The following is a 21,535-nucleotide window of genomic DNA, read 5'->3' as shown; positions in this document are numbered from 1 at the left end:
GTAGTCCTTGAAGTTATTTTTCAATTGTTTGTGCAGTCAATTAATTCATAACTGTCTGGTTTTCTCTATTTGCAGTGGTAAACAGGTTCGTCTCCACAATGAGGAAGGCCCTTTGGCATGGATAGTCGGGATTGATGATTATGGATTCCTTCAAGTTCATGAAGAAGGCAAAGGTGTAGAGTCTGTGCATCCAGATGGCAACTCCTTTGACATGCTGAAAAACCTCATAATCCCAAAGCATTAATAGTTCTCAGAGTTCACAACACAAATGGAGGTTATTTACTATTCAATACCAACTAGTTAAGTTTGCATAGAAGTGGGAAGAGTATTTGATGGTTTGTCTGGTTGGTTTTCTTCCTATTTCTGATGTCTTTTGTTCCTTGAGATGTATAACTTCAACAGTTTAAGAAGAGTTAATTATCTTTTTGATGAAGGTGTTCGTTTCTTTGTATTGTCTTTAAAACTCATCTATGTTGCCATTCTTTGTAAGCATCTATTCTTTTAACGGACTCTGATTTCAACAGAATACTGTGCAATGAACAGAACTTTTTCTTCAGTTACTCACTGTGAGAAACCGAAGTGGCTAAATATTTTGTTTTCAGGTGTCTGTGTTTTTATTGTGCTTTAGCACAATGAAGTACAATATTTCCATTTTAACTAGATTCTGATTTTTGCACTGTCTGCAGTGGAATCATCTGGAAGAGCTCATCATGCATTTCTGACTTACTGGGCTTAACACCGTATTTAGATTCAGGTCTAAGTAGAGCCTTGCTGACTTGGTTCTTCTCCACATGAACATGTACAACAGTTTACATACTATGCTTTGGTCACAGGTATGCAATTCTGTCATGGCTGCCTTCAGTTTTTGGAGAGTCTTCCATCAATTCTTAAGAGCTATGATTGGTTAAGCCAATTTGTTTTTAGCCTGCTCTTCTTAGCCAATTGGATCTGAGCGAATCATCTCACGTCTCCTTTAAATCAGTGTTCTGAAAGGGTTTAGCCCTGCAAGAATAGCCCTCTGGGGGTCATGACTAGTATAGCTTCTGATTTCAATACCCTTATACAGGTTCATCACTATAATAGTGATGAAGTTAAGCGAGTAAGAGAAGATGTCCCAATCTTAAGATCCCTACTTCAACCACTCTGCTGAAAATGATAAAACATAAAGTTACTTGTATCCAAATTCTCTTCCATTGCTTCTGTTTTCTCCAATCCCTTTCCCAAAGCAAGCATCTGTTTTTTCTGCTAACCACTGAAAACGAGGTTTGACATCTGCTGACTAGGTGGATGCTTGCTTTTGGGGCTGGCCGCATGGTTCTGGGTTAGGTGTAACAGCTTGGTTGCTTGGAAAGCAACAAGGGGTAGGCATGTGGGAGCTCCTGTGTGATAGGCAGCTTATCGGGTTTCTCTCCTGTGCCAGATGACTTTGCATTTTGTCTGGCCTCAGAGCACTTCAAATGGTTCTCTCAAATAAGAAGTTTATCACAGGTGTGATGTGGCCGGCTTCATTTCCTCAAGTAGGCAGCACCACTTATTATGTACCTTGTCCCTACTAAAGTTGGATCAGCCAGATTGGTTTCTACAAAGCACTTTTGTCTACCAGCCAGAAATGGGTTTTTTAGGTTAAAGTTCACCTCATAAACAATCTGAACTTGTTAGTAGATTGTTTCAGTTACAAAGCCAAGAAGTCTTAAAGCAAAGAAGCTAGTCTGTAATGGTAATTTACAGTAATCCTCACATATTAGGTTTTAGGTGGTTTGGCAGCAAGTGCTAGAAATTAAGTTGTCCTTCTCACACTTGGGATTTTACGCTCCATATCGCAATATATCAGTGTGTGTGCCTGGTTGTCTGTCCCCTGCTGTTTTGTTTCCCCTTGTGATCTGTGTCAAACAAGACTGCACACCAGTATTTCCTAGAATTGTACAGGGGAGTGTAAACAGCTGTTAACTGGCTTAGCTGAAATGATGCACAAGATCACCAATTTTTTCTTTTTCCCCCCAGATGCTTTCAAAACTGCTTTGGGCTGTTAATTTTTGGCAACTACCTTTATTTCAGAATCAAGCAAATATTATCATAAAATGATATGTAAATCTGAGTTAATAAAGTTTTTAAAGGAGCCCATTTGTATATACACGTGTAGTGTGTGTGTTTGTATACACACAACTTATGTGTGTGTTTTCACTTCTTTTCTACCTTTTCCTTCCTAGCTGTGAAAAGCATAGTTCTGTTACTGGTTTTTGACCATAGAATTTTTTAAAACTTTAGATCTGTAGATCTCAAAGTGTCTGTTTTGTTACGGTAGAGTTTGCCAATAGGAAACACACTTGATGTCACTTCTATTTCAGATAGACTGTTGAGTGCTCTGGAGTTTACTTTAAATGCCATGCTTCTTTACAGCATGCTCTTCCCTACTCTAGGTGCAGGGACTGTGAAAGAACAATGGGGAAAAAGATAAAGCATGTTCCTGTAGGAAGGGCAGAATGGAGTACTTGCAAAACTTCACTTAACTAAACAAGTGCTGAGCAGAAAGCAGATGTATTTTCAATACTAAAATGCTGCAATATAATACTTGCTATTATTCCTATTTGGCTTCTTCATATTCTTTGCAATGAAACACATGTTTTATTCTTGCTTTTTGTGTTAAGATTATTCCAAAACAAGTTTGGGAAGAAACTTAGCATTGAACTTCTTTTCTGAAAGTGAGAACTATCAGCTGTGGATTTGTCAGAGCATTGGTAGGTGATGTGGGGATACTACTTTGCCTCTATTTTTTAGTGGCCTCTTCATGTGCATCTGCAGCTACCTGCTGTCTTGGGCAAATGGCCTTGAGTTGGATGAAGTGTTTGTTACAGACCTGACCTTTCTTTCAGAAAAATCAAAGAACTTCACAAAGAAAATTCATGCTACTTACAGAGAGCATTGGAATAAAGTCATTCTGACCAGCAGCTGCTACTGTCAGGAAAGCCCATGAACCATCCTATACCACACTCATCCCAAGGGAATATCTGGGAATCACAGCCACTAATTGTACTCTTATTATGGCAAACTTGTTGCATTCTGAAAACCACAATTCTTTTCTATGAAAATCATTTTTAGTATTGTTCTTTATGTAAGACAGACAAATGTGGTATCGTGTGGTCTCAGAACGCAGGTATTGAGAGACTAAGGCATCTCTGGACTTGGAAGTAATGCACTGAAACTGTTTAATTTTATTAAAATGTGGAACATTTCATCCGTGTGAGGCTGATGTCATATCTTGATGAAGTGCTTTCATCGAACATTTATTATGGTCTGTACTTCTGTGACTTCCTTTTTTTTTCTCTCGGACTGTTACACATTTTCTCATCACACATTGTGAAAATATCTGTAGAGGTTGTTTGTCGGCAGGGAGACTTTTTGCAGGGCGAGCTGGGTGTGTTGGCACCTGTCTGCATTCAGAACGAATACACAGGTTGCATCCCTGCAGGACCAATGCTGTTTCCAAAGATTTGAAAAAAGAATAACATACTTAACATGTAAGAGTTCAAGCAGTGCATCTCACTTCTATTAAAGGTTTTATAAGATTTCAGAGCTTTTTAAAAATCTGTACAGCAAATATAATATACTTCAAGGGCTATTATCTAGAAATAATATTGGAGTATTTAATTCTTTATGCTGCTATTTTATTGCTCGACTTCGTTTAATTTCTCTGTTTTTTCTGATGCAGCTACAAGACTTCACAAATCTAAAAAAATTACTCTCTGCAACTGCTTTGGAATAGACAATTGCTATATAAGTGTTTTCTGAAGTACAGCTTAATAGCTGTCATGGCAAAGATTTGTGCTGCCAACAGCTGATGGATTCCTGGGGGGAAATGCCCTGATAAAGCCATTTGCATGCATAAGATGTGGCAGTAATGCACAGCACTGATCAGACAGCAAAGAAATTAAATCTGGACTGAAGTAAGAACAGAGGTCAAAAAACAGTGGCATGCAGCAGACTGTAATCATGTAGCAATCAATTGATTAAAAGAACTGCAGGGAAGAATTGTGAACTGATGCTGTATTTGAATATTTTGCATTAGAGTGTTTCATTAGTGATTCTGTGTTATTTTCAGTTCTCCAAGACTCTTTAGAATGCAATGCAGTTGAAATGGGATGCGTCAAATCCTTGTATTTTGTAAGACATTAAGAGTCAAATTAAATGTTGAATTGAAATAAATTTTCCAATATACAATGTGAAGCCCTGTGTTTTGTGGTGAAAAAGAAATCAAACTCACTTCTCCTTTGGCTACAGGACTTTATTATCATTTTAACAGTTTTGTTTTACATAATAAATAAGCAAAAATGCTTTACATTTTTAGGGAATACATATATAATTTTGAGCATTAATAGATTGTTTGGTTTGCGTGCTTTTTCTCCTACATTTGCCAAATAGCTGGTATCTGCATTATATAAAAAAAGCAAAACCTAATGTTCAGGAAAAAAAAAATTACGAAATAATAATATTATCTCTGTGTTAATTTTGAAGTATGACTGAAATGTTGAAAAAATCCTTTGTGCTATGTTTTGCGGTTTTTAGAGACAAGTACTGATATTTTGGGAGGTATCCCTTCAGAAAAGCAGCTTTTCCGCTTTATCTCAGTGAGATGCACTCAAATTTTACAACTTTAACCCAATGTACTCAATTTCATTAAATTACCGAAATGCCCTTTAGAAATGACCTAACTACTGTCACCAGGAGAGAAATCTGTTCCCATACCACTTTATTTACATTGCACAGTTTCCATTAATAGGAGAAAAACTTTTGAGACATCAATATGGGAGTCATGTTTTCAACTTTAGGTTTCGGTAAGATATTCCCCCTCTCAACTCTCTTTCTCTCCTCCATTCCACATGTACTTGCTATAGCCCTGCCCTCCCCCGAGATGTACAATCCTGTCAAGTTGCACGAAAGAGGCATCTCTGATAGGAGTATCTATATTCGCTCACGTATGTACAGTTGAGAGAAATTTGGGCATTTTTTGTAATGTATTCCTATTCCCACTCCACTTCTGTGACATAATTTTTTCCAATTACTGAGAGCATTGCCACTCTCAGTGGCCACATCGCATTCTGCGGTGTTAATGTACTATGAACATCTGTCTTTTAACTGACTGAAAGTCAATGTCTGAACTCGTATTTTTCTCTCGATATAATTTGCTCACATTCCAGCTGTGAATATGCAATTGCTGTTTCTATTTTCGAATGGCAGGAAAAATGTTTCACACGTTTGCTTTTTTAATCACAGATCTTTTCTTAAGTCTACAGTGCATTATCAGATGTGAATGCGTAATTGAGTCGTTATTTCCTAACAGGGAAATTCGTGTATTTGAATCTCATATACTGTAAAACTTCTGTGGGAGGGTGATGGAGCACCTCCTTTACTTGGGATTGTTGAATAAAGCCTGAAAGTGTGAATAACAAGGTAGAGGCTGGAAAAATATTTTGTGGTATTTTAATGAAAAATATCAGTGGAGGTTTTTTAACTGAAGCCTAATTTATATGTTCCTGAAAACATGTTTTTGTAATGGGAAATAGTTAGAAGAACAGGAAAATACAGCAGATTGACTTTGTGTGCAGCAATGCCACTAATGAGGTATTGGGAGACATGCAGTATGAAGCAGTTGTGCATCAGGTTTCTTTTTAATGATACAATGTCAGTTTCTCCTTAATAGGGCATGGCTTTAATTTAAGAAAATTAACATACAGGTCTTAGCATCATTGTACCTTTTAAGAAGTTGGGTGCGTTGGCTGGGAAGGCCGTTAAAGAAAGCCACTATAAAGCCAGCTCATGTCTCGGCAATTCATAACATCAGAATGATAATAACATTCACACATAACTTTTCTATAGCTTTGCCACATTCTCCAGCTCGAGAAGAACGAAGGAGTGCAATTAGACTGAAGGTGTTGGTTTGGTTTCGCTCATTTTATGTTGTTGCTAAGAAGTCAGTGTTTTGGTAGCGACAGATCCGGTACTTCTGATCATATTTATCATGAAAGATATCTTTCATATGTTTTTTAGTAAATGAAGTCAGACGACTGAGTTTCCAAGTGAACATGAATTCAACTTCATAACAAAGCTTCCTCTGTTAAACTTTTAATCAAAAGCAATAAAAATACTGAAAATTATTTTCAGATGTGTTAGAAGTATTTTTGTTTACTCATAGCAATAAATATTCATACATACAAAGAGGTGACTGATTATTTTTGCTGCACGTAGAAGATGGAGGGCATGTAATTAAGAGAGTGTGTATTTCATTACATTTTCCTCTGACAAGGTGCAATCCATGAGCAAGTATTTTTCCATATTGCACAAGCCAGGTAAGCATTTTCTTTAGCAAAGGTCTCTTTCTAGAGTGTCTAATAAGAGGGAGAAAGCTTCTAAAATGTAAACTTGAATTGGGTGAAGAAACAGGGCTAAATACAGCTGACTCGGAACTACAACAGCCTTCAGTGTTGGTATTTACACCTATTACGTGGGGAGTGTTCTTTGTTTTGTCCAAAGCGCATGAAGACTGGGGAAGTGATGGAAAGACAAACTGACAGACTCATCAGTAAAACATTCACAGATCCCATACATCTCCTTATTTTCTGGTTTGCAAACTTTATGGAGAAGTGAAACAAGGGGGAATCTATTCTTAGTAGGCTGGACAAAATTTAAATGTATGGCATATGCCTTCTACTTGCTAGTTTATTGGACTAACTGAGACATGTGCAAAGTGTTCACTTCAAAACACTGAGGTATCCTGCTCTACTTCTAGTGCAATCTTGCATCTTGTGGTTGTGCAATGACTTCGGACTTTTCTTACTCAGATTGTCCATTGACATAATTTGTGAAGTGCATGAATCAGTCAAATAATGAATCTTACCTTCGTGTTGATGATGAGATTTATGCTTAATGAAGTCCAGTGTGTTAAAAGCTGAACTTTTCCAAATTCAGAAGGCTACAAATAATTTTAAAATCATGCGAAAATGTTCATTATTCCCTTGACAATAAAGAGAACATTTCTGGTGCTAAGATTAAGATGTTATTTTGACTACCTGGTTTGAAAAACAACATGTCCTTATCCCAAAATATTGAGCAAAATACACTTTTTAGAAGTTTCTTTTTCTTATTACGCTGTTTTTATTGGGGAATATCTTTAGCTCCTGCTGTGTGATTTGTGCCAATTCACCATGACAAGACCTGTAACCTTTTAATACATACTTTTTTATGTATTAATTTGTCACAATACCATCACTTGTTAAGATTAAATGGTGGCAGTAAAAATTTCTGAATACTGAAAAAAATGTGTGAATGAGTAATAAATAACCATTTTCCAAACTTAGTTCTGTTTGGTTAGTACAACTGTATTACAGATACTAAAAATCACCACTCTTTAAACAAAGTTCATTTGTCAGGACGTGTAACAGATGGGCGGGTAGCTGATGTAGGGTTTCACACTTTGTCAAAAATACCTAATCTAGAGTGTATAGTTTATGATAATGATAACAAAATAATAATAATAATAATAACAATATCTTGAATGTGTTTTGAGAAGGAAGGATTAAGGGAAAAAAATGTTCTTCATATAAACCTCTGCATATAACACCTATCATTTAATTTTGTTGCACACTATAAAATAACAAAAATAAGATCTGCAACAAATCTTCTCACTGGCACCAGAGCTTAAGCTTTGCCAACAAAGCACTGAAGCGAGATGTATTCTTTTTTCCTCGCCTTGAAGGTACTGTCACACATGTCTTGCCAGGAACACAGAAGTCTGTCCCTCATTGACCTTCAGCTGTGCTCAGTAAATGTAACTATGTTTTTTCATGCTTTTTGGAAATCATTACCATTTGGCTTCTTAGTTAAATGTAAATATTCTTCTACTACTGTCACCTTCCATTGGCTATTATTACAGAAGTTCCAATATAATGGGGTAGTGTCGTTTCCTTGTGGGTTTCTGGAGAAGAGGCTGATGAGGGGCTTTGGTTTTTGTACATAAACGTATTTACTTCCTCAGAATTGTATCCATAATTTTCTCCTACGTGTCCCGTTGCTGTACATGATGAAGTTTGAAATGTGCCATGTTTGGCTAAAACATGATGATAATTTAGAAGCACAAATGGAACTTGTCCAGAGGGTCTTACATCCATCACACGCTCACTCTCAGAGTCGTGATCAAGCTTTACAGTCATTCTCTCATCACTGTCCAGTTCATTTAGGCTTGTAGCATGGTGATTAATATGCCCGTATTTGGGTTCCTTCATACAAATCCGTCTTGTTTGTTCATACACTGCGGGCACAGGTAGGAGATGACTTAATTGTCCCAAAGCTTTAGACTGGAAACATTCTGATTTTGGCAGCAAGGAGTTAGCAACTGAGTTTGAAAAAGAGCTTTCATTAATGCTCATTTTTTCTTGTAGGTCTCTGTTAAAAGCTAGCTTGTTTTCTTCTTTAATGAGATGGTGAGGTGGCTGAATCCTGTTTTCTATTTTGTTGGGTTTCATGATGCTGGAATCATAAATCTCTTCTTTGTATCTGCTGCCTGGCATGGGTGCTGTGCAACTTGTAAAGTTGTCAGAGAGAGCATCTTGGTTGTATCTCCTGTTCGATACGGGCACTTGGGGGAAAGAGAAAACATGTTAATTCCTGAAGACAAGCTCATACAATAGTTTGACACATTTTATGGCTGGACTGTAATACCTATTAGATTTGGGTCAGATCCAAGTCCCAGTGAAGACATCAGAAACATTCCCATTTGCCTCAGTGGCTTTTGATAAGCCTAAGACACTACTGAAAGGTTAGAAAGCATTTGGAAAGACACTCAGTGTTGAGCAATTCTCAAAATGCTTTTCATGCTATGCAGAGTGCTTGTTTTCACTAATAAGCACAATTGCATAATTATTAATCTCTGTCATTGTTAATATGGTCGAATCAGGAAATTAAACCAAAGAACTAAATAACCACAAATGTGACTCTATTTAAAAACCTCAGATCTAGTAAGCTCTTTTCAGAACTCAACAAATAATTTATCAAAAGAAGGATGATATTTCATCTTGATAAACCTTTGCTTTTTTCCTTTGAAAAAATGGTAACAGATATTAAAAATGTCTATTGAAAGGCAACAGAAATACCTCATAAGTAATGCTGAATCTCTGCTTTCATATAGTGAAACTGTTTGAATAATATAAGTGTAATCTAGACTATACGTTGAAAATATCCACATTAGACTAAACTGAATATGCAATGAAAATCAGAAGATAGATTTTAAAATTTTAGGAGGTGTGAACCTAGGATATCTGTTCAGGCTTCTTCTCTAAAATATACTGAGAATCTTTTCTCTGAAGCTTTTGTATGCTGGCTAAACTCATTTAATTGTTTGAGTTGTTTTGTCATTTTCTGCTCGGCCTACATGATGTTTTCTTTTAGTACAGCGTTATCAAACAACAAATGATAAGAGAAAATGAACTGTTTCACTCCTTTACGGTAATGGCTACAATTAGGTGAGTGCTGATGTTCTGTGCTGAGTATTTTGTATGAACAGTTTGGCAGTTAAATTACTCCTACAAGGCATATTTGAAGGTTTGATGTTAAACATTCAACTTACCAAGTTTCTCATGTTAAAGTTAAGCTGAATTTTCTGCCATGAAAGTCCTGAACAACCTAAATGCCTTCTGTAAAAGGGATTTTCTGTTTTCCTAAAAATTTTGTTCAACATTTTAAAAGTTCTGGAGTTCCCTGTAGTAGTTGCTGACATAACTACACCCGCTAATAATTAAATATTCCCTGTGCTATAGTAGACTGGGAAAACCTTCGTGTATAACAGAGGAAGCAGAAATAGCTCAATTGTACCTTTCTTACATGCACAGCTTCATTAATTTCAGAGGGAGTTGCACCACGTAATTAACACCAGAATTTAAGCAGAAATCTGGATCCAATTTCTTCTTGATCAACCCACAGTCCTGCAAGAAGCAACAACTTTCCAGTTCTTGTTTTTAATTTCTGTGCAGCCATTTTTGTACCAAGAGGTATATGCAGGCCTAAGTAAACTGAATTCTTGTCATCTGTGAAAATATGGCCCTCCTAGATCAAAACAGGGACTCAACCACGTGCTTGAGTATAACTTAGAAATTTTCTAATATAATTGTATTACTATAATTTTAACTCCACTTTTGTCATTCTTGTTATAAAAAAAGTCACTGTCTGAGAGTTGCTGATATATAACCAGTATGATTTAATTAAGCTGGAATAACAGTTTTGGTGTTTTTCCCAAACTTGATGCATCTGCCAGCCATGAGTTGGTTCTCATGGCACCACGGAGTACTGTTGCCTCATGGTTCTGCTCTCCCCTCTGGAGAAAAGATTGTCCTTTCCCATTTTTAGAACCCAAGCTTGTAAGAAGCTGAAGCATCACAGCAAACAGTTGGATGTAGTCTTTTTATTTCTTTTTTATTTAATCTTGAATTCGGCTGAGCTGATGGCTTCTTTTTTGGTCCAAGAAGTAATTTGCATACTCAGAGATTTACAAGGTATTATCTTTTTTTTTTTTTCTATCTTGTGCCTCAAACATGGTTTTCATCTCTGATGTTGAGGAAGAAAGTAAGCATTTGGTTAATTGTTTGCAGGCTTCCATTAAAGTTGTCAGCACATTTGTGGAGTTAGAGCAGACAGTTAAGCAGGACGGCAGTGCAGCAGAGCATAGTAGTTCTTGTCCTCTTGGATTCAGAAGAGTTGGCAGAGCTAGACTAAAACCTGCTCATCTTCCTTTGCAGATAAAAACCCAGAAGTGACCTGGGAAGGAATCCTTGCAGGGAGTTTTGTCACACACAAAGACCCACCGCTCTGTGCTGCTGTGAAAGGGCAATATCCTCGGGTTGCTTCCAGCCATCCAGCACACGGGCAGTTATCAGGATACCTGCCTCAGCCAGGTGCATTCTGCGCATTCTCACTCACTGGGCACTCTTTACAGTGGTAGAAGTCAGTGCACTAATTTGGGATGCTTCCCAGCCCATTCTTCTGCCAGGGGAACTCGGCTGTGCTGAGTGACAGAGCTATTCTGTCATATTCCATATATTCCTTAAGGCCATATATTATACTAGAGTGATAGTAGCTTCTAGAAGGCCCTTCATACATGCTTACACCACCTCCATTCATAGCAACTGACAATTACAGCAGTGAGCTCAGTCCATCAGGCATCATGTCACTGCTAATTCTCACCAAGCAGCCCTGCTTTCCCACTTGTGCACTGGGTGCAGCATGCTCAATGGGCTTTTCTGGCAAATTTTGTGGCAGACAGTCAGTTATTGACTACAGACTATTGTCTGTTTGGTGATAAGAGCTCACCTTCCCTGTCAGCCTGCTGAGAGTTCAGCATCCAATCACCCAAATGGAAGGCTCCTCTAGAAGAAACTAGTCTGTAAAATATGTAATACCTGTGCAAAGTAGCAGTACACTGGAGTAGTTTTCATCCTGTTTAATCTGGTGCTGTAGTGAGGAGTGTTCCCTCCTGACCTTCACATAGTGCCGTTAAAGGTCTGTTGGTGTTCACTATGGGAAAGATGCTCTCAGAAAAGATATTCCAGTCATAAACATGTTTTTGTCTGACAAGAAGAGTCAGAGTTAGTTAAGAGGTAGAGCCACTCCTTGTTTTCTTATTGCCCATTTATTTCAGTAAGAAATGACAAGAAGACATCTTTGAATCAATGTAGGAAGACCAGTACTTAGAATAGACCTTCCTACACTGGTGCATGGTCCTTATCTGCAGGCAGCTTTGCATCCAATCTTCAGAAAACCTTGTCAGTTTTTACATCACAGATGAAGGTCTCTTCATGCATAATTGTCTTGCATAATTGTTCTTAGGCTTTCTGATCTACATTAATCTCAGAAGAGTGTACTCCTGACAGTTCAACATGATGCTAAGCTTCACATGGGTGGTACAGACTGGTCAACAGCATGACTTAAGTGAACTGTGGATACCCTGGTACCCACAGTAGCAGTGTAACCATGGAAGTGTACAAAGGAAATATCCCTGACTATGAAGATGGTTGATTTCTCTGAAGAGATTCTCTTTTCTGATGAGTAGACCAGCTGGAATAAAGTGGAAGAAGTTTCAAAACCAGATTCTTAGGCAGCAGCATCTGATTTGCAGACAGTTTTATCTGCTACGTGCTTTTCCAGGGCTTTGATGGCTTGGCATAATCATCTTAAAATCTCTGACCTCTCCAAAAAACACTATTTTCCATGGTAAAAGATGTCTCTCGCCTATGGTATTTTTGGCAGATGCCTCTGTGGATGTGATGTGTAATAGCCTTAGCATCCAGCCCGGTTGCCAGATGTCATATTTGGCATTGCCTTTGGATTGAAGATAATGATGCTAAGCAGATCCTCTCTGCTTTGAAGCTTACTAGCTGTCAGTTTGTCAGTGAACCACTGGAAAAAGCAATAGTTGACAATGTAAGGAAGATCAGATACCCCTTTTAACTCAAAGCAAAAAGGCTGCTTTCAATGGTTCAGATTTCTCATTTGCCAGCAGCCTCTGCAAAAGTACAACAGGACTAATTCTTCCTTAGGATGAATTAAAGTTCAGAACAACTAGAGATAAATTCTCTGTGTGCAATGGAGGCTGTTTTTTTCCTTCCCTTTCCTAATGCTGCCTGTGAACTCCAGTAGTGATCTCTCACCAGGCCTGAGTTGACTGTAATCTTTTCCTCTTCAAAATAGCAAAAGCATGAGGGATCTTGCAGAGAATTAGCCATATCAAGTCACTTTTCCTCAATTCTTTAATAGCTAAGCACCCATTAAAGTAGAGTAAATCTCTGCTCAAAAGAAAACTCACATATTCCAACTTAAGCAACAAAAGTGGAAATGGAAGTGATAACAAAGAATTGCAGGTATCAGAGCTCCATTTTTCTGGTCATGAAGAGATTGTGCAGCTAGGCATGCATGATGAAACTGAAAAAAAAACAGCAGTTCCTTGCACTGATCTGTTGGGTTGTGTTTTTTTTCCTCTAAACAGATTTTACAGTATTCCTGTGGAATCCTTCTGGCTTCACATATTTAATGGGAGTTGTCTGACCATCAACCAACCAGTGGTAAATTACTTGTCTGCTTCTATGCTCAACGGGCTTTTCTGGCAAATTTTATGGCAGACAGTCAGTTATTGAACAGTCAGTTTTACAGACTGTTTCCTAAACAGGCTGTTCTTTCCATATCCATTAGCAGTGTATCAGATCAGCAAAGGGGTGGATCTGCTATCTCAGTCAGTCTCACTGCCCCTATTAGTCTGGAAGCAGAGATGAAAAGCTGGGCTTCAGTACACAGGGACAGGTTTGTTCCTTCAGATTCACTGGGGGTAATTTGCTTTGAACCTTATACTTATCCTCGGAAGATATGACTTCTTTCTCTTCCACAAAGATATGGCACTTTCAGAAAGGGCAAAAACATTTCTAAAACATCTCTACTAGTTCAAAGCTACTCTTTATCACACCCTGCCCACAACACCAGCAAAAGGAAGTCAACACAGTAGAGGAGCCTGGGCTCAGAAAAAAAACCCAAAACATTTAACCTCCACTGTACTATAAGGAAATCTTAAATATCATTCATTTTTAACCTACATGCAGGACAGTGAAATGCTACGGTCAGCTAGGTGACATTAGATGGTCCTTCAAAGGACAAAATCCTGGACAGAAGTTACTCTCCAGGAGACATTTTTAGTATCTGATACCATCTTCTGTTTTATGTAACACACTCATATTTTAATATCTGCGGATGTACCCTTCAGATCTGGGATATCTAATGATTTATCCTCGTGTGAATAAATCTATTGCTTCCTCCGTCCTGTCCATAATGAAGTTAGAAGAAAGAAACATTTCCAACTTATAATTTTATGTCAACCAGTCCAGTGACTTGTAAGTAAGGACCAAAACAGTGTACACAGATAGGTGTAATGTATATGAGATCTAAAGATTAGAGTGTATCTTTAGCCTGTTTAAATCATTTATAGCTGTGTATGGCTATTTTTTATCGGTTGCTATCTCAGATGTCAGTGTTATCAGTGTTTCCTTCAAAGTATTTAAGCTGACAGTCTGTATGGAGAGATGATGCAGGTGATCAGCCAGGACCATTGAAGACATTTTAAATCAAGCAGGAAGAGAGTGCATTTCATTCACTCATTCCCTGTAGTGACTGAAAGGTGAAGACATTCAGAATGGCTTCATATTCAGAAAGGACAACCTTCAATTTTTGTGGAAATAGATCGTGTTTATTTTAATTTCTGTATGTGGACTGAAGTGCATTTGTTTCTTATAGCAAAATGTGGAGACAAGCTGTGCCAGCATTAAAGGAGGTGGTATCACTACCATGTTCTGAAAGTGATTCTGGTGATTGCATTATTTGATGCTTTGATAATAGAAACATGGAATCGTAGAATGGCTCCATCCCCTAGTCACCAGATAGGGCTGCCCAGAGCCTCATCTATCTTGGCCTTGAAAACTTCCAGATACAGGGCATCCACAGCGTCTCTTCTCAGCTTGTGCCACTACCTCACTGCCCTTTGAGTAAAGAATTTCTTCCTAATACTGAATCTAAATCATAGAATCACAGAATCATAGAATTGCTCAAATTGGAAAAGACCTTAAAGATCATCAGTTCCAACTGCAAACTAACCGTGCTATCCATACTCTATTCTTTTTAAGTTCAAAACAATTACCTATTGTTTTGTCCTATCACTACCCTCCCTGACAGAGTCCCACTCCAGCTTTCCTGTAGATCCCCTTTAGATACCAGAAGTCCCAGAAAGGTCTCACCAGAGCCTTCTCTTTGAGCTCAACAAGCCCAGCTGCACCAGATTTTCTTAAAAGAGAGGTGCTCCAGCTCTCTGATCATCCTCACTGTCTCCCCCGGACCCTCTCCAACAGAACCATTGGAGTCCCCAGAGCTGAATACAGTACTCCACGAGAGAAGAAGAAAACCTCCTTCCTCAACTTCCTGGCCACACTTCTTTTCATACAGCCCAAGTATGATTGGCTTTCTGGGCTGCAGGTGCATACTGTTGGCTCACCTTGAACTTCCCAACAGCCCCAAGTCCTCCTCAGGGCTGATCTCAATCCATGCCATGCCCAGCCATCTTGAATTTGCCCCAGCTCAAGAGCAGAACCTTGTACTTGGCCTTGTTGAACTTCATGTGATTTGCATGAGAACACCTCTCAAGCCTGTCAAGGTCCCTCTGGATGGCATCCCTTCCCTCCTCATACTCCAAATTAAGTTCTTATGGTAAACAGGATAAACATGTAAATACTATGAGCATACTAGATGTTATATTTCCATGTTTGTGATTTTCTACATTTCCTAACCATCTTATATTTCCTATTTTCAAATTACATTTACAAATATTTCCCAAACATTCCAGAGTTTTCTTTTCTTTTTTTTTTTCTTAAAGTGACACCCACCTTCATAACTCTGTCCAAGATTATGTCGGATGATGTTCACTGGCTGCTCAGGAAGATTTTTGGATGGTGACTGGCTGTTGGATACCAAGGAGTTGGCGTAATGCCACTGGCATTCTCCATTTGTCTGCAGCGTACTCAAGAAAAATCGAGCCACTTCACAAGGTGCTCCTTGAGACTGCCCAAACTTAGGAGGCAGCATTTGCTTTTTGCTGCTGAAGACATGAGAGTCTACAGGGAAGTGTCCATAATGGTAAGAGAAAGGCAAGCTATATGATGGGGCATATAAAAGTTCACTGTTTTCTGAATGAAAGTTTTGTTCTTGAATGGTGGCAGCGTTCACTGCAGGGCTGGATCGCCAGTTTCCCACCTGGCTGCATTCCAGTTTGTCTGTTTGGAATGAGCTGTATTGCTGGGGGAAAGAAAAAAAATGAGGGGGAGAGAGTTAAATGACTAACTTTAATATGAAACAGCATAACATGTCATAAAGGCACCCAAAGCTGGGCCTCCTTGAACTGCAATCTCACTGGCTAAAGGGACTGGCTTGCCATGCGTTTAAAATTCTTTATCTTCACTGTGGTTTACCTTCACTTAATACAGAAACAAAGAACAATTTTGACATCCTAATGCTAAGGTTTTATTTGATAATTTTTCCAGTTGGATTTTAGTTAGTAAATGTAGGCAGTTGCAAATAGCAGAGAGCATAAGTTTGTTGCAAAGCACAGGAAATTACTGATTAGTGGAGTTACATACCATGAATATGTTTTGACTGAAGTGCTAGCTTCATTCGGTGCTTTTATAAGATAATAGTAGTCCCTCTCAGCGAAGCCTCAGAATGTCTCATGTTTAGCATCAGTCTCACCAACCCTGTTTTATGATCTCCATTGCTTCCCTTCCCATCTTGTTCTAACTCACCCAGAGACAGAACAGATATCCCAAATCCCATCCCAATGCTCTATTTTTTAAGATTCCTTTTTATGAAGCCTTCTCCAGCATAAGGAAACTGCCAGTATCTATGTGACATTAAAAACCCTGCAAATCATGAGTGAATGAGATCATTCTACACTACAACTGTCCTTAATACATTGCTTTCTTTTTTTTTTCCTTTTTTCTTTTTTTTGCCAAGAAAACATGTTGGGTTTTTTAAGGACTTTATATCCTCCAAATCCAAAAGTCTTTCTGTTTGCCAACTTGCCAGTGTTGTTTTGTACTGCTTGTGCTGTCCACCCCAAGAACAAAAGGTTCGCATTGTATTCTGGCCTACAAGGGAGTTCCTGCAGAAGAGCATACTATAGTCAGTTGTACAGTAAGTTCAGCTACAGAGGATCTCTATCCTGGCTCAAGGACTCTACCACAGTAACTGGCAGGTAAATATTGCCAAAAAGTTACCTGTTGTGGGTAAGGCGTTGTTCTGAGTTTTGCCTTCATTTTATTACTTTTGGGTTTTATTATTTTCCTTGTTTCCTGCGAGGTAGATACCGAGTTTCTGCATGAAAACTGTGACTTAGAAATGGTAACCTGGTCCAGTGACAACTGAAGTTCCTTATACTCAATATCTCTGCAAAAGAACAGTCCAATAAATTACATATTCAGACATACCACAAATACAAAATAGTTCATTTGAAAATACATATTAGCATTCACAATGTTTTCATTCTTCCAAGGTTTTCACTGTCTGCTCAGCTGAGGATGCTAGCAAGCAATGAATTTTATGGTCTGACTGTTTTCATGGGAGTCTATCACAAACATTCCACTGGGTTAACAGAGTTGACATCTTTGCACTAGATGTCCCTGCTATCTGAACTTATTGTTCTCAGCCATCTGTGGTACTCTGTATTTTGGAATCATAATCATGTCACCTGATAGGAAGACATGGATCAATTAATCTGTCTCCTCAGTCAAGAGCTGGTCTCTTCCCTGTCTCTCACAGCTTGCTCTGAGGAGAGGCAAAGGAGCAATGTTCCTCTCCCACCAGCACAGTACCCTTGTAGCTAGGCCAGAGGAAATGCAATGCTGTTTTTCTGATTGTCTCTAGAATTTAATATCTCCACTGTTGTGTTCAGTTTCATTTGTTCCACATACAGGGCAGACTTCTGTACGAAAGAGGATAAAAAGCAAAACAAGAGCAAGCTGTGAATATCTACTGAAACATTAATTGATATATTTTTGATGAGTAAGTTGTCTTCTCTGTTTTTGTCAGTAGAAATGATGGAGTATATTTGTGAAAGGAAAACTAGAGAAAAATCTACTTCTCTCTCAGTTCCTATCTAGAATTCATTTCTATCATTTCTTGATGGTGAATAATCTGGAAGTAAATTCAACTCAAGATTATGCTCTTATGACCCTGGCACAGTTTCCTCAATCACTGCCCCATCTCCTGGAACTCATGCTGGCTGTGGGACTGAGTATCTCCTTAGTGCTGTTATCTCACAGCAGAACAGGAATGAGCATAGTACTGCCCAGTGTATCTAGGGTTGAATACCTGCTTTAGGTAGGTTAAGGAAATACACTGTGGTTGCTAGCTCTTATGCTTCAACTCTTCAAGACCAAGTAATAGAAACAGAATTATAACACACAGACACACATGACCCCACCGCACATGTCATGCAAACACAATTTATTCTGATGCAAATTAAGAAATGAACAAATCTAGACAAAAGAGTGTGTAGTTCCTTGCCTTCTTCAACTGTTGTTCAACCCAATGGGCCTACTATCTTTTTTTTTTAACAGATAGTATTTTCAGGCACAGTCTATTTCACTATTACTTATCCCACTTATCCCATGTGGATTTCTGTCTCTCTTAGGTTTATATCATGATAAGAATTTTGTAACACTTTTGTGGCTTGAACCAGAAATCAGAAATAGCAGGCCCAAACCATTGCACATTCACAAGCTCAGTGGGAGCTGTTTGTCATTGTGTGTATCTGTTCAGCCCAGGGCAAGTGAGGGAATCCTTGGTTATCCACTCATCCCCCAAAGGAGTAATACTTTCTACTATTTCTCTGTCTCTGCGAACAGAGAACTGACACTGCGATCTCTGCTAAGGAGCACTGTGTCGGGATAGCACCACTGCTGTGATGACAGTTGCAGAACTGGGATCCAGACCTAACTCAAATAGCTACCAGTGGTACTACGCACTCAAACATGCAGTTTATGAAACAGTCATCATAAATACAAGCTTTTTTTTTTAGCTCAATAAATTTTTATAACTGAAGCAGGGAGGATATGAGGAGAGCACAGTGGCTGAAGCAGGCAAACACAAAATGACAATGGAAGACACAAGGAAAACAAACTTAAAGGATTTAAGTAACGAATCAATTACTGGTAACATGTAATGGTACAAAGTATTTTGACTTACGTAAGGACATAATTGACACTCACTATGCAGTGAGGCCGTGATGAACGGCTGTTATGCACAATGGTAGCGTAGCTCTGTACCCAAACCCAGCCTCCATGTTTGGACAGTAGTCGATAGTACTTGGTTGTTACTTGGCCTTTCACCAACACTGTGAGTAAAATACAAAAAAAAGCATTTCACACTGCTTGGAGTTATGACCTAGAGATTCCCTGGAGAGATTTATTTGCAAGGGAGGGACTTTTCTCCCTCCTCCTCCTCTCTTAGACTTCCTTCTCCCACGGAAACTTCAAAACTTCAAATAACTTATTTGCAAAAGTGTCTACCCTACTCCTTTATGTAGTTTCACAGTGTCACATTGTTGTTTACAAATACTATGTTGTGAACTATTAATTTTGTCTTCCATTCTTATCCAGTTCACCCTACTTTTTTCTGCTTATGTTCTGCAAAAGAATTTTCTGTTTCTAATCCTCTGACTGAAAATAAGAAGTGCAAGGCAGCAGGAGTATTTCAAGTGGACACAACATTCTAGTGTATTTGGAAGCACTTTCCATATTCATTGCTTGAAAAATAATTGTGTATTTTGCTGTGTATTTTATGCTACGTTGCTATGACTCTTTTTTCTCTGTGAACTCTACATTTCAAAGGTTAACTTAAAAGAGCAAAATTAAAATGTTCTTCAGTTCTTAAACACACAAAGGAAGGCAGGGCCAGAGGGATAAATCATTTATCAGATAGATTTCACTAAAAATGTGATCCTCTAAACAACCTGAATGCTCTGTGAACAAGAACATTTTTACATAAGGCTATGCTATAATAGGAGTTGTGTGGCATCTCTAAATATTTAATTTAGCCACAAATGTTTCTGGTTCATTGCCAGGCATTTATCTTATGATTCACCAAAAGATAATTAACAGCCCTCAACTATTCTTTTTCTCTTGTAAAAACCTGAAGTATTTGATTAGGAAACCCCATCTTCTCACTCTCCCATGCAATCATTCACTTTAAATTAGAAAATAATATTGATAGTCAAACTATTGAAAGAAAAAACAGAATCACAGAATCACAGAATTGTAGGGGTTGGAAGGGACCTCCAGAGATCATCGAGACCAACCCCCCTGCCAAAGCATCTTTTTAAAAAAGATTAATAGCAGAAATTCCTTGTAGCTTTGTATAATACATGACAAAGGAATCAAATTACTGCTTACAAATGTAGAGTTTGTATTACACTGAACTCTTTATCAAAGCTGAATCTAATTTTGTGCTCTCAGGATATGAGTTTGGTGCAGAAGCAGATATATAATAAGCCTAAAAACCAGCAGCTTCCTCTTTCAGCCAACTCTACTAGAGCAAATGATCACTTGAAGTTAAAATACACAGACTTTTAATTAGTATTCATATAAGATTCTTCTGACAGAGAGGGCATCCAGTATTAAGCCAAGAACAAAAAAGTAAAGTGTGTAATCATTTTTTATTTGTTTTATTTGCTAATGAATCATATGGCTATCAGTCATCACTGGAGTTGGCTTTTTTTTGTTGTTCACTTCTTACTTGGGAGAGTGTAAATCTGTAACTTCAATACTAATTAGAGATTGCAATAATGTGGATAATAAATAATCCAATGGAAGACTGACAAACAGAAGCAAGATTTCTTCTTGGTAAACAGCCCTTTAAGTCTGTTGCATATGGGCCCTCTCTCTGGACAGTTTGCTCTCTGCAGAAGATAGAGCATAATTAGACTTTTCATCAAATCCAGAAAATCTCCCTAAGAAAATCAAGCTCTTACTGAATGATTGTAGACAGATCTTTCTGGAAGCATCAGTTGTTCTTCCATTCTCATAGAATCATTTCACAGAATCACAGAATGGCTTGGGTTGGAGGGGACCTTAAAGTTCCAAATTCCGTGCCATGGGCAGGGCTGCCCACCACCAGCTCAGGCTGCCCAGGGCCCCATCCAACCTGGCCTTGAGTGCCTCCAGGGATGGGGCACCACAGCTTCTCTGGGCAGCTGTGCTACACCTCACTGCCCCTTCAGCAAGAAATTACTTTCTAAAATCTAACCTGAATCTCCCCTCTTTTAGTTTAAAGCCACTTCTCCTTGCCTTATCACTATCTGACCATGTAAAAAGACAATCCCCCTCCTGCTTGTAAGATCCCTTCAAGTACTGGAAGGCTTAACGAAGGCCTCCCCAGAGCCTGCTCTTCTCCAAGCTGAACAAGCCCAGTTCCCTCAGCCTGTCCTCATCAGAATGATGCTCCAGCCCTCTGATCATCTTCGTGGCTCTCCTCTGGGCCCAACCCAACAGCTCCACATCTTTCTTGTGCTCGGGGCCCCAGGTTCTCCAGACAGAAAGGCACAAGGGCAGAGCAGTGAAGACAGTCTCCTCCCTCTCCCTGCTGTCTGTTGCTCTTTTGATGTTGCCCAGGATACTGTTGTCCTTCCGGGCTGTAAGGGCACACTGCTGGATCAAGTCCAGTTTATTGTTTATCAGGATCCCCAAGTCCTTCAGCATAGGGTTGAATTATAGGATATGGCACCCATTTGTTCAGAAATCAAGAAAATAAATAAAAACATCTTGCAGGACATGCAAAAACCAATCTCTGCTAACACCAAACTACTGCTGTTTAGAGTTTGAAGTTTCTATATACCAGATTTTGCCTCATACTTGCAGATGTTCTTTCTCATGCCTGCATTTCTACCCAGAATACTCAGGTGAAGGGTGATAGAGGG

At 38.7% G+C, this 21,535-nt stretch overlaps 2 protein-coding genes across 5 annotated transcripts in view; one reads left to right on the top strand and one right to left on the bottom strand.

Moving 5' to 3' along the window:
* HLCS (holocarboxylase synthetase) overlaps positions 1–4,470 on the top strand; it is a 116,463-nt gene extending 111,993 nt beyond the window's left edge. The window contains exon 11 of the mRNA XM_003202932.4: positions 76–4,470. Within this exon, the coding sequence (XP_003202980.2) occupies positions 76–244 (169 nt within the window). The 3' untranslated portion in view covers positions 245–4,470. The remainder of the gene's footprint in view (positions 1–75) is intronic.
* Positions 4,471–6,546: 2,076 nt separating this feature from the next.
* The window catches only part of SIM2 (SIM bHLH transcription factor 2), a 51,012-nt gene continuing 36,023 nt past the window's right edge, over positions 6,547–21,535 (bottom strand). For 2 of the 4 annotated variants that reach the window (XM_010723433.3, XM_031556848.1), the window contains exons 8-11: positions 18,808–18,955; positions 16,839–17,007; positions 15,453–15,861; positions 6,547–8,626 (exon numbers count right to left, since the gene is read on the bottom strand). In XM_010723433.3, coding sequence (XP_010721735.1) covers positions 7,899–8,626; positions 15,453–15,861; positions 16,839–17,007; positions 18,808–18,955 — 1,454 coding nt within the window. In that variant the 3' untranslated portion in view covers positions 6,547–7,898. Of the gene's footprint in view, positions 8,627–9,858; positions 9,969–11,748; positions 12,094–15,452; positions 15,862–16,838; positions 17,008–18,807; positions 18,956–21,535 lie in introns of those variants that run through there. The other 2 variants (XR_002120163.2, XM_031556851.1) reach the window with 2 other exon arrangements.

Source organism: Meleagris gallopavo, chromosome 1, assembly GCF_000146605.3.
Source record: "Meleagris gallopavo isolate NT-WF06-2002-E0010 breed Aviagen turkey brand Nicholas breeding stock chromosome 1, Turkey_5.1, whole genome shotgun sequence".
In the NCBI taxonomy this organism is placed as follows: Eukaryota; Metazoa; Chordata; class Aves; order Galliformes; family Phasianidae; genus Meleagris; species Meleagris gallopavo.
This window is presented reverse-complemented; position numbering and strand designations above follow the sequence as displayed.